The 13,067-nt window shown below is 43.1% G+C and overlaps 1 protein-coding gene across 3 annotated transcripts in view; it reads right to left on the bottom strand.

The window, feature by feature from the left end:
- Positions 1-13,067, bottom strand: part of LOC126398597 (cAMP-specific 3',5'-cyclic phosphodiesterase 7B-like) — a 36,312-nt gene that overhangs the window by 10,757 nt on the left and 12,488 nt on the right. For 2 of the 3 annotated variants that reach the window (XM_050058072.1, XM_050058071.1), the window contains one exon: positions 1,265-1,354. In XM_050058072.1, the coding sequence (XP_049914029.1) occupies positions 1,265-1,354 (90 nt within the window). Of the gene's footprint in view, positions 1-1,264; positions 1,355-8,956; positions 9,693-13,067 lie in introns of those variants that run through there. The other variant, XM_050058070.1, reaches the window with a different exon arrangement.

A 13,067-nucleotide genomic window follows, 5' to 3' on the forward strand; every position in this document is an offset into this window, starting at 1 on the left:
TTTCGTTTAGGTGCCCATTCAAATTTAAATGTCTAGAGTGTATATGGGCTTAGAACATTATGATGTTACAATATGGCGGCCATTCCCATGCTCCATTATCTCTCATCAGTTGTTACAGCAATTTTTAGGTTGATGATATATGTTACACAGCTTTGATGCTAAATTTAAGCATATTTCACCACTCAATAATTAATAATTTGGGTCAAAAGTGCCTCCAAAATACCAAATAGAGACACCAAGATCTCGAGGAACACCATAGAAAATATTCATGCCGTGATTTGGTATCAAAAACTTTGACTCCTGGAGTTTTCTGTAAGAACTGCATTTGTCAGCGACTGGATTGGATAGCAAACACCTCTGTTCTGCAAACTGCTGAGAAATCTCCTTATTGCGAATACACCTATGAAAGTCATCCATCCTCTGAGTGCCTGAGGTCTCTAGTTTGTGGCTGTAGAGTTTCATGAGGCTGTGATTATTTTATCGGTCACTACAGGTCATTTTAACAGCGAGGTCCTTCTCCAAAAAACTGTCTCACTACAATGAGATAGACTTATTATAGACCAGATTCAAATACACCGTTTTTACAACACGTGAAAGTAACTAATTTACACTGCATGTTTTACTGCTAAAAACGGCATGTGATTAGCATAAAGTGGGCATGTCTGTAAGGGGAAGGTTCGTGGGTATGAATAGAACTTGCATGTATCTTGAGATGAGAGGTCAAAGGACCCCCCTGTAAATGGCCATACCAGTTTTCCTTGCCCAAGTTTGACCTACAGGCATGTATTGCGAATTTTCACAATGAATAGAACAATAAAACGCATCGCGATCAGTTTGGGATGACACACTGAAAAACTACATCAGAAAAAAATTGATTCAATGTGCAAAGGCCTTAACTCTAGAGCTTTATTTAACCCCTTTCCATCCAGTGGTGCTATCAATGGATGTCTTGGGTCGTCTAGTTTGACATGATACCACTACCTTCTACTCCCTAGCTTGAAAAATAGTGTGCTGCAGCCTCTTAAAGAGAGCGATGTTGGCCAAGATTGCTGGCAGTCTCTTAAGGTTTCAAGGTTTTGAGGTTACACATTTACTGTAATCGCTGTTTGTATAAAGTTTGAATGAAAAAAATTATGTTTTTTGTTGACGAAATAATTTGTTGCTAAGAAAACAAGCAGATGAGAGTTGTGTTAGTGGACTGACAATTGTCAACATGATCTACTGATGTGTATCGTCTTGTATTTAAGTTGTTGAGGAGACTCACTTTTGAGGATTCGCAGGTCAATCAGCGGGTAGGAGCCTCGTCTCTCGACCAGCAACACACCAGCATGACCAGTGTTCAGTCTGCAATCAGCTGCACACACAGAAAGAGGAGGAGGAGGGGAGAAAAAGGAAAACCATGGATGAAAAATATAAATATCTGGTGTTATTACTGATGTTCTGTCGTGGCCTTTTTTGGCAGACATCCCCGCAAAATCCATGAATCAAACATTCCAGGAGTACGGAGCGAGGAGGTGAGTTTAGAGACCAGAGCTAGAAAAAGGTCGATGGCTGAACGATAAGTGGAGCAGTCAGCAGGGTGATGACGGGACAACGGAGCAAAGTGTTCCCTGGTGAAGATGTTCAACATAATCAGCCTCATACACGCAGATTCAGAGTCTCTCTTAAGGCAGCCTCTCTGAAACAAGAGGATCTTTGACATGTCTGAATCACCCGGACATCATGCATCTGGTCCTAGTTTGCTCGAGGAGAATGGATTTCACGACAGTGTGCAGCTGTTATGGTGCCAGTTAGTGCTGGACTGAGTGGATACATCCTGTTCATGCAATACCTACTCTTACAGTACGAACTTTAAGAGCAGCTGCAGTACCTACTAAACGTTAAAAGAAATAGTCTGTGATTTGGAACGCAGCCGTGGTCTTTGTGGTAGACTATGTGTCCCGCCCTTCGATAGGTGACAGTGACGCAGTGTTTTACCCAAAGCATCCGACCACTCACATTCACCCATTTACACACCCATTCACACACTGGTGGCCGAGGCTACCATACAAGGTGCCACCTGCTTCTCAGTTTTCAATACAGTCACACAGTCAATTTGGGGTTCAGTATGTTGCTCGAGGACACTTCGACAGACTGGAGGAGCCGATTCGTGGACCACTAGCTCTACCTCTGAGCCACAGCCGCCCCCCACATTTGAACTGGTCGCGGCAGCAGTGATGATTTTGGCTTGCCCAAGGAGCAGCCACAGAGCCTCTAAGTTTTGGGGTGCTTCGGCATCTTGTCCAAACACCCCCGTCTGAAGTTGAACCAGGGGGCACTGCAGAGCTTCCTGGCTTTGGGGCACTTTGTCTAAACCTGGCTTTCACACGAAGATACGCTCTCAGGTATCACCATTTGGCACCAATGGACTCAACATTAATCGTTACTCAACAGTGCCAACGTGCTTTAGTGAGTACCCTTAAAAGTGCTGAGTTTAACACCTAACCCTAACTCTAACCGAGGACCAAACAGAAGGTCTGGTCTACTTTTCCTGCCTAAACAAAGCTTTTCTATTTGATTCTAAGACATAACAAGAAAAAGGAAATGCGTATTCCTCATGTGTTTGAAGTGCCCGTGTATTTGTGACATGCTGACAGCACATTTTCTCCTATGCGGATATCAAGCAGTTTTGTCTACTGTATGAATGTTTTCCACAGGAAATGTCTGCAGAGTCCCCGAAGTAGCATTCTGGGTTTTTAATCCTTGCTGCGTGAGCACCTATCAGACAGCCAGGGAACACGGCAGCACAATGGGTGCTTGAATACTGCCTCTGTTTAAAATGCGCATTTCACACACCCTGAGGCCAGTGACAACAAGACACAACAGAACTGGGTCCCAAGTCGCAGCGCACATGCGCACACACGAAATTTTCACTTGAACAAACTAAAAACTATGGGAATACTAAATAATTTACACACCGTGATGTGAGGAACTGGAGCGTATTATGTCCCCGAGGTTGCCAGTTCGCTTCACCTCTGTGACCTATACAGCACCTGTTAATGGGGTTGGAGTCCCTGTGGTAAGTTCCTCGGGTTGCCAGCTTTGCTAGTGTGGGTTGCCAAAGCGGCGCGGTTTGCAGGCAACGTGCCGTGGTTTTGGTGTGCTGTGTAGGCCGGGCAGCTATACATAAAACATAGGGTGGAAAAGTGGCATCATTCTCTATTTATGCATCTTATAACAAATAGAAACCGCTCGGGGGAAGTGACTCAGCCTGTTTACGTGAGGCAGACGAGTCCTGCTGGCCTAGTTTGCGCAAGAAATAGAGAAGAGGGGGAAAGCCTCTTTGCTTTTTTATCCTGCGTGCTGGTGGGCAGAGAGAGGGAAATACATCATCTGGAAAACCCCCCTCTCCAACACACACACCCTCTGGCTCTCTTCCTCCACCCGAGCCATCTCTCCATACTTCCATTTTATGTCACTCCATCCTTCATTCCTCTCCTTCCTCTGGCTCCTGTCTCCACATCCTCCTCTCCATTACTACCCCCTCAACCTTACCATCATCCCTCATTCCTTCCTGTTCAACNCTCTCCTCTCTTCCTTTAACTCTCTGTGTGGTAAATAGGTCATTGTCTCCGCGCGGCGCAGAACTGGGTCACTTAGGATGAAAACGTGAATCAGTTGGAAAGGGTGTTTGAAGACGCGGCAATGCACACGTGTCTCGTCATGCACCCGTGGATAAACACTCGCCCTGCACACACACACACACACACACTTGCAAATGAGGTTAAATCCCTGATTCCAAATGAGAAAACAAGACTGCACACTTGGCACACACTCACACATGGGACGCTGATATGAATATGTTTACTTGGCTTCAGTGAATCTGTGGGCGTTTACGGCACAAATGGTGCTTTGGGGCTGTTTTCCATCGCAGAAAGAGAGACAGTGGGACACATCGCTGCCATATGCAGCCAACACTCGAATATAAACAGTTTGAAAACACACAGTGGCAGGTGATGTTCCCTCTTTATCTGGGAACATAGAGACATACTGTGCTTCCACACAGAGACACTGCACGCTTTTCTTTTTCAGTGTGTTTGCACGAAGGTATACTCTTTTAATGATTTATTTGTGCTTATCCCACACATTTCTATCTAAACACAAAAGAACACCAGACATATATTCTTTGGCAAACTGTTTAGCTGTTTGGTACATTAAAAATGTCATAAAATCGACATAAGATAGTTAACAGTTAGAACAGAACCATGGCAAAGCCCATTCTGACATATTCAAATGTCTTATTCTGTCAAACTAGCAGCCTAAAATACCAAAGATATTCTATTTAAGAAACATAGCTAATGGTCACATTCGAGGGGCTGGAACCAGTGAAATTTTGGAATCCTCGCAGCTGTAGCTCAGTCCATAGGGACTTGGCATGGGAACTGGATGGTTGCCAGTTCAAATCCCCATCCGGACCAAATATGGAGCGTAGACTGGTAGCTGGAGAGGTGCCAGTTCACCTGTTGGGTGCTGCTGAGGTGCCAAGGAGCAAGGCACTGAACCCCCAACTGCTTGGGGTGCCTGCCCAAGGCAGCCACCTTGCTCTCCATTTAATGAATATAGGTCCTGTTTGTGCATGTGTGTGTATTTCAGGCCTGTGTGTATATGACAACAGAGTGAAACAGAATTGAATTTCCCCTTGGGGATTAACAAAGTATATCTTCCTCTTTTTCTTCTTCGTCTGAAAAAATTAAAGGTCCAATGTGTAATTAAATCTGTGTAAATCTGCTGCTTGTCGACTAGCTGATTAATTGACTAACCCGTTTTAAACTGCCTGTAACAAGGTGGGAATGTTGTTATTCTGCCTTGCTGTGTATAAAAAAGTACATCAGGTACAATCACGAAACGGGGGAGCAGAGTAATTCCACCTTTAAAGTGGCTGCGGAGGTAATAACAGCGGCAAATCCATGCCCCCATATAAAGTATAAACCTGCAGGACGGGGCCGGTGTGACATTTTGACAATGTGGTATGTGAAAGACAGTGGTGCTATTATGATGAGCCCTAGTGCCAGCTTTTGTGTCAAAACAGCTTCTGTATAATTTATAGTATCGTCACATGATCAAATACAGACTTGACGTTGGACAACACCAACACACATATAACCAGTCATCACTGCAACTCTGTATATGACAAAAATACCAAAATTAGAATTTGGAGTTTATAAAGTTTAAGTAACATGAACATATGATTTTGTTATAGATTGCTTCTGACTATTTCAGAAAAAAAAAAAAAAAAAAAAAAAGACGCCCCCTGGTGCAAGACACTGGAGATTTTAGAAGCAGCTAATAGCAGTTAGCAGCTAACTCAGAGAAGAAGAACTGCAAGCAAAAATGTCCATAACTTGGGGAGACAATAATGCCTGGAAGCTCCTTGCCCTCCGAGCAGGCGACAATATCAGCCGCCATATAACGGGAACGTAAGTGACTGTTAATGTTATCATTATTGCTTATAAAGCGCTGCCGACGCATGTTATCTGTCACACTAGAGGCTGAAGCTGTTGTGTTACACGTCACGCCTCTTTGGCTTACAGAATGATGGCATGCTGACTAAAATTACAGACTGGAGCAGCATTAGGGTTTTGGTCATGGAAGTAGTTTGGGATCTTTGTGTAAAAAGAACTTTCATTTCAGCTCCATTTTAATGGTTTATTATAATTTTGTTTTTATTGAACCATTCACATTAACACAAAAGACAGGAAAAAGTATACAACCTGCAGGTGAATTGTCTTCTACAGCACTACAAACATTCAACTTATTTTACTTTACATATCGTCATTTAATCCAGACAGCTCCTCTACCTCAGTGTTTAGCTATTAGAAATGTCCTGATGTCAAAAAGGGCAACTTTTAATACATTTTCATAAATGTTTTTTGAGATTTAATAAAGTGTTTTGCCTTTAGGGGTAAAATGCTGAACTCTGACACTCGGTACTTTTTCTGCCTAAATGTACCTATAAATACTGGTGTTTTTCTTCAGCCCTTCACATCCTTGAGAATGTCAGAATGACTCACCATCACCACTGACAAGTTATCTCACAGTGACTCGACACATGTCATATGCAGTGAAGTCAAACATTGCGCAGATAGCCCTTCACCCCTGTAGGGAGTCATCAAACGAATGAGGTCATCACGAAGCAAAGGGAAAGTCGCAAGCAGTGAAGAGCGTACATTTGTCAGTTTTCCACCTTATGAGTCAGTGGTTACGAACAGGTGATTCCCCACAGTATGAATCATCACTTCATCATAACTCTTCAAAAGCATGTTAAAGATTTACTTGTACATTGTTCCATTTCTGTTATCAGCTGATTTAAGTATTAGTCTTATTGTCAAGTCCTTTAACTGCATCATACTCATATCAATAAATGGCAATTAGATCACAACTTTCGAGAAAAAATTTCACACCATAAGTCCTTGAGTCAATCTAATATTACATTACCAATAACATGATGCCAATGTATGAGGCAGAACTCTTAAGATCAAACTAAAAACACCACCCTGCGCAAAAAATAACCACTGAGTCAATATCAGAATGTACAGAATGAAAAACGTCAGGTCACTATCGTTCATCACCATCATTGTGAAATACGAAATGCACCTCATTTCCTTTCATTACGGTTGACATTAAAGGAAATGACAAATTTAGAATGAAAATACAGACTCTGCTAATGCATTTCAAAAACGTCAGAATGGCTCGTCCTTTGTAATCCAAGTGCCCTGAAACTGCGGCATGCAAAACTGACTTGAAAAGACATAATTTACTCCACTTTTATAGCATAATTTCTCACCGTGGTCAGTTAGCCTGCAGGCATGCTGCGTTTACATGGCAACTCGCGCGAGACTAAAGAACGTTCAGAGACGTTCTTGTTCTCAAGTCTCGCAGAGTTTTATTACATTTTCAAAATGATTTTGGATGTGGGTTCCATGCACTTCAAGTGTATGGAAAAATCCGGCTAGTTGTTATCCTCCGATACCCCGAACAACTTTTGTGGATTAAAAAACTACACTGGACTTCTTGTCGGCATGAGGGTGAGTAAGTACTGTCTGTATTTTCATTCTAAAGTGGTGCTGCTATAGCGGCAAAAAAATACATTTAAAAAACTCAACAGCAATGTCTCTTTCTGGAAGTTATGACCTGGCTACTCAGGATAATCCACAGACCTTGTTGTGAGCAGTTTCATGTAGGGACTATTTCCTTTCTACCAAACTACACCCACCAAAGGTATCACTGTGCAGAAGGAAGCGTGCATCTACTCATGGACGAGAGGCTCGTGACAATGCCAGATGTCAACATTGATGGCAACCTCCTGAGCTATAACGTTACTTAGCTAAGTGATGCTACGAGAGCTAACAGTAGATACACGCTTCCTTCTGCACAATCAGTACGTTAACATGCAGCTTGAGAAAAACTAATCACTGGCTTAGTCTGACTGAAACCAGACTTTTAAATGCATGTAAACATCTTAGTCCGACTGAAATTGGACTATCCGTGGCTCGACTAACACACCTGGATAATTCTTCTGAAAATCGAACTATTGCTGCATGTATCCACTTAGTCCAACTGGAGTAGGACTTGGCGTTCTGGTGTAGCAGCAGTGCAGTAACTCCCGGAAAAACAAACAAACAAACACTATGGAAACCGAGAAGCAGAAGATGCACTTCTGGACAGACGAGGAAACTACATTCATGCTCCGACAGCTAAAGGAGCAAAACATTTTGAAGTTTATGGATGGTAGGAAAACGCGAAACAAGGATTTATTTAAAAAGGTTTCTGAACAACAACCTGAACTAGTTCAATACGCACTGTATTAAAAAGGACACAGCACCGCCTATTGAGGCGGAGTCAGATGTACTTGGTCAGAAATTCGATTTTCTCTTCTGCATGTATACTCAGACGAGACGAGAAGTCCAACTTGACTGATTAGCCCAGCAATGAGCTTAGCTCAACTACTGCGTGCATGTAAACGTACTGAGTGATATAGTTGGCAAGTGTAGTTGGTTTGAAACAAAATAGTTCCAACATGAAACTGCTCATAACAAGGTCTGTGGATTATCTTGAGTAACCGGGTCATGATTTCTGGAAAGAGACACTGCTGTTGAGTTTCTCAAATATATTTTTGGTGCTCTGAGCACCACAAGCTGAGTGCCATCTAATTCCATTATATCATACGTCAACATCTCCACAGCTGATATTCCAACACTCAGCAACTCACACCAAAACAATCTAGATTAATTAAAAGCACTACAGGTAAAAGGAAAAATATGTATGTTGAGTGTACTGTACCTTAAGGTAGAATCATCCTTTCCCTACTGACGTAACTCACATAAAACTGTCCACAATGTTGACTGACTTGTCACCCACGTCGCACTCCAGACAGACGGACTCGGCTTGATTGATGGCATCAAGTCAGTGTCATCAGTGCGGCTCAGCAGATGGTAACACACTCTGGCTCTACAGCACAAATCCCTCATTTCACCGTCTCCTCTGTCTGGGTGTGTGAACTGCTCTGAACCTCGTCTCGAACCACGTCACTCACAAACACGCGCGTAACCATCAGCTGTCAAAGATTATCTGTCTCACACACATACACACGTACACTTGTCAAAAATGAAAACGTGCGTCGCGGCATGGAGTCAAATGTTGAACACTCAAATGCAAAAACTGATGCAGAAAACCACACAAAGACAAGGCCAGACACCTTAGAAACCTGCCAAAAAACATGACCACTATATGAAGAGACAAACAACAAATTATACAGATCAGTACACATCATGAAGGAGTGTGTTTTCTACCACGGATGTGTTTTTATGTCGCGCACACAGTTACTGGGTCACACAAAGAAGGAAAAACATACATTAGACATTAAACATTCATGAGAACTCCCATGAGCTTTACTGTACTTATAACATGTGCAAGTTACCTTCCAGCTGAGCGCTCCTGTCCTCTATGTCAAGCTTCACCTCTTCTACCTCTTCCTTCTCTGTTTCCACCCAGGTGCTTGCCTGACTTCTCTCGGGCCCCCGAGGGCCTCCCCTGCGGGCTCTCCAGGCTGCCCTGAGCTGCCGTATGAGAGCAGGGAGCTCTAGGGCCAGCGACAGACCCCCGCAGGTAATAGGTGGTGTCCTGAGAGGCCCCCAGACTGGCGAGTGAGGAGCCTCGTCTGGACATACCCCGACTTCGACCCCAAGACTGGAGTCTCGCATCCTAAGATCTGGGCCCCAGAGCCCCTCCAGCACTGGCATCCTCACACCGAAAGACAAAGGATAGATGACAGACAGGTGCAAGGGAAGGACAGATCGAAGTAAAGAAGGGAAGAGACTGAGGAAGAAGAAAGAAAGAGGGATGGTGGTGAAAAAGAGAGAAAGACGGCAGAGGGGGAAGCTCACCGTCAGGTAGCCATAGGTGAGGAAGAGGAGGACAGACAGATAGTAGCAAGTCAGAATGTAGGACAGAAGAATAAAGACTGCAGGGAGAAAAACAGTGAGTAGCAGCAAAGAAAGAGAGACAAAGAGACAGAAGACAGAACAAGCGCAGGCAAAGGAAGCAGGGAAAAGCCAGAAAAAAGAAGTGAGAATCCGTCTCTATCCCTCTCTCCCAGAGTCGGCCACTGACAGTCTGCTCCCTCCTTCTGCCGCATTCTCTCTCCTCTCTGTAGTCTCACTCGCGCCAGTGTTGTTGTGGAGTCGGAAAGCCCCTCCTCTCCCCTCTCTCAGCACGCTTGGCTCGCACACTCTCTCACTCTGCTACATTTGCTGCTACAGCGGCAGCAGACCAATAGGATTTGTGTGAACAACTGTGGGACACTGGGTTCACGGACACGGCCTCATGGTCAGGTCAGGGGAAGCCCTCACAGAGTCCAACATTAAGTCTGTACAGACTTTGCATTTAAAAGCAGATAAGAGCATTCGAAGTGCACGGCAGGTTCAACAAAATACACAAAATATAATTACTATAATTACTTTATGCTCTGTCATTTCTCCTCTAATCATCACGCTGTAACCTGTGACAGGCTGTTATGATACCACAACTATCACACATTCACATATCTCAGCTGCGAGTGTCACGTAGGTTTACATTACCAAAGGTTTATGACAAAATGACTTGACACCGACTCCCGTCTGCGCACTGTGAGAGAGGAGAGGGAGAGACGCTGTGCTGCTGCCAGAGGAGCCGCTGAATGAGTTCCCTCTGTGCGGTAAGTCGCTAAAAGAGTGTGAGAAGTCCGGGGCTGTTCATAAAACATTCAGGACGCCACAGTTTATTCCACACGACTGAAGCTGCTCCTCTTTTTGGAACCGCCGCGGAATTGCTATTAATTTCGCTTTCAGCCATGCTTGCTGTTGCCGTGGGTAACAGTATGACGTCAATATGTCAACAAGTCAAAATATGACAAGTATTACGATATGAATTTTTCATATATTGAAAATTAAACCGGTATTATTGTGAACGAGATGATACAGCACGCCTCTAGTGCACAGCTACAACCAATACATCTTTTAAAATTATTTGGCTGACTGTTTGATGTATACATTTTGGAAAATAGGAGGAGAGGCTTAGCTCGGTCAGGCTCTGAGATCACGTTATCTTCGGGCTTCTGCTTATAAGTGGTGAATTTACAGCTCACAGGAGTCTCTGGCTTAAATTTGAAATCTACTGTCATGACATTTCCGATCCATCCTTAGTGTAGTTAGCACATATTAGCTCCAAGGGCTAACTTGGCTTGCTTACTATATTACATGAACGTCACTTGCCACCCTGAACATCCCACCAATCCCTTTCAAACTCTCAGACTCTATATGGGAAAAAAGAAATAATGGAATATTCATAGTAAACAGCCAAATCCTATTTGATGGTCACAATCCTGAGTCGGGTACAGCCCTACTGAATAAGAAGCACAATGTCACAGCAGCAGACTCCAACAAACTTATTCTGCTTGAAGGTAAACCGAGAAACAAGCTGTGAGTCATTCTTCATTAAGGCTTCACCGGCGCAGAGACACTTCAGCGAGTTTGTTTTGATTTATTTGTTCTGAAATCTGCTGTCCAGGTGACTAACCAGCCTTGGGCTTTAACACAACTGGGAATTCTGACAGAAGCAGAAGAACAAGATTCGATTGTAAATTCTTGGAAGATGTTCTAAAAATGGTTAAATTCATAATGATGCACCGATGCATGAACAGAAACTATATCCAGAACTCATCTTAGCACGATTCCCACTTCCAACTTAAGCCTCACGTGTCTTATCTTTCACTGTTTGTGCTCAGCTGAGTCTTCTAAAGTTAAGTGATTTAAATGGCCTTCACTAAACCGGTTATAACTCGGATGAACTGAACATTTGTTTGGGACTGAAAACACTCCTGTTGTCCTTAAATGTCATGCACACCCAAAGGCTTTCCTGTGGCTGCTGAAAGCCAGATATCAATTAACAAGAATACAATTAGGTGAATCAGAGTAAATGAGACCTGTGTGTTCCTCTTTGCATGCACATAATCATGAAGGATGCAGTGCTATAAGCATTACATTTTTCCACGGAAATGTTCCCTTGAGAAACAGTCACATGCAGACACACACACACAGACAGAGGCGCAGACAGACACACAGCCTTGAACGTCACATATCAGGCGCAAGAAGTCAATTGCAAGAAATCACGGGACAAAGAGCGTCAAGATAAAAGATACAGGCCGTGAGAAACTGGGAGAAGCAGGCAGAGGGACATAATGTACAGCAATGCAGACACACCATGGCTATGTACTAATGTACTGTTGTAGCTCGGCTCGGTAGATGAGACTTTAGTGTAAAAATATTGTAGTTTCTTGTAGTGATTTAATGAGAATTATACCATGGTCCTGGTTGTGACTGGCTGCAGGCTGTCCATTCATTCCAAATATAGGACACCCACTAAGTAGTTCCACTAAAACTCTGTTCAGAGCTCTAACATGATGTGCTGGCTACATAATATCAGCCTCCATCGCAAATGAGTAACCATAGCAACAGGGATGTAGCCAAAGTTAACAAGTTAACATCTAATTACAACTATGACTTCAACATTTCTCATCCTCTCAACAGCACAGGAAAGTGATTGTTAACACACAAACAAATTTAGAGCCATTAGCCGACTAGTTGCCCACATGTTTACGATATTAATTTAATTATTAAATGATATATTTTGGGCGGGGCAACACAATGGTTTGAGTTGAAGGTGTGAGGAAAGAATAGTATCAGTAACATTGTTAACACTGTGCTACATTACAGAGAAATACAAAACCGTACTAATGAACCTTCATTAATATAGGCCTATATTTNTGTTTGAGTTGAAGGTGTGAGGAAAGAATAGTATCAGTAACATTGTTAACACTGTGCTACATTACAGAGAAATACAAAACCGTACTAATGAACCTTCATTAATATAGGCCTATATTTTATCTACAAGTGCACGTCACACACTGAGCGAGCCGCCTGTTAATGACGCTGTGGGCTAATGGGCATGTAGCTACTTCCATGTTTCAGATGATACGTCATGTTTGTAGTCGACCAATGAAGATGAGTTTACATATCACCTTGGGTTCGTCCTTCACCTTCTCAAAATGATCCCACACTTTGGATTTCCTGCCCGACATGTTATTAACTAGCCTGTGGAATAACCGCAGGTACAGTACCAGCCCTGGAAATTAGGGGCCGTACACATGTCACGTCTTAAACCGCCTGAAAACACAAGGTCGGACGCTTAGTGCTAATCTTTCACCTTTTCTGTGCCAGCTTTCAAGAACGCGGTGGCAAGTTGCGTCTGAGGTTACTAAGCAATCTGAACAAGCAATTTATAATAATAATAATAATAATAATAATAATACATTTTATTTAAGGGCGCCTTTCATGGCACTCAAGGTCACCTTACAAAAGTACAGAAGTGCATAAAAACAGGGATAAAAACAAACAATAAAATACAATGGACAGTGCAAAGATCAGACGGAGTATGAGAGTTTGAACAGATGGGTTTTCAGTCTGGTTTTAAAGAGGGGTAAGGAGTCCGTGTTG

The sequence above is a fragment of the Epinephelus moara genome, chromosome 12 (assembly GCF_006386435.1).
Source record: "Epinephelus moara isolate mb chromosome 12, YSFRI_EMoa_1.0, whole genome shotgun sequence".
NCBI classification, from domain to species: domain Eukaryota; kingdom Metazoa; phylum Chordata; class Actinopteri; order Perciformes; family Serranidae; genus Epinephelus; species Epinephelus moara.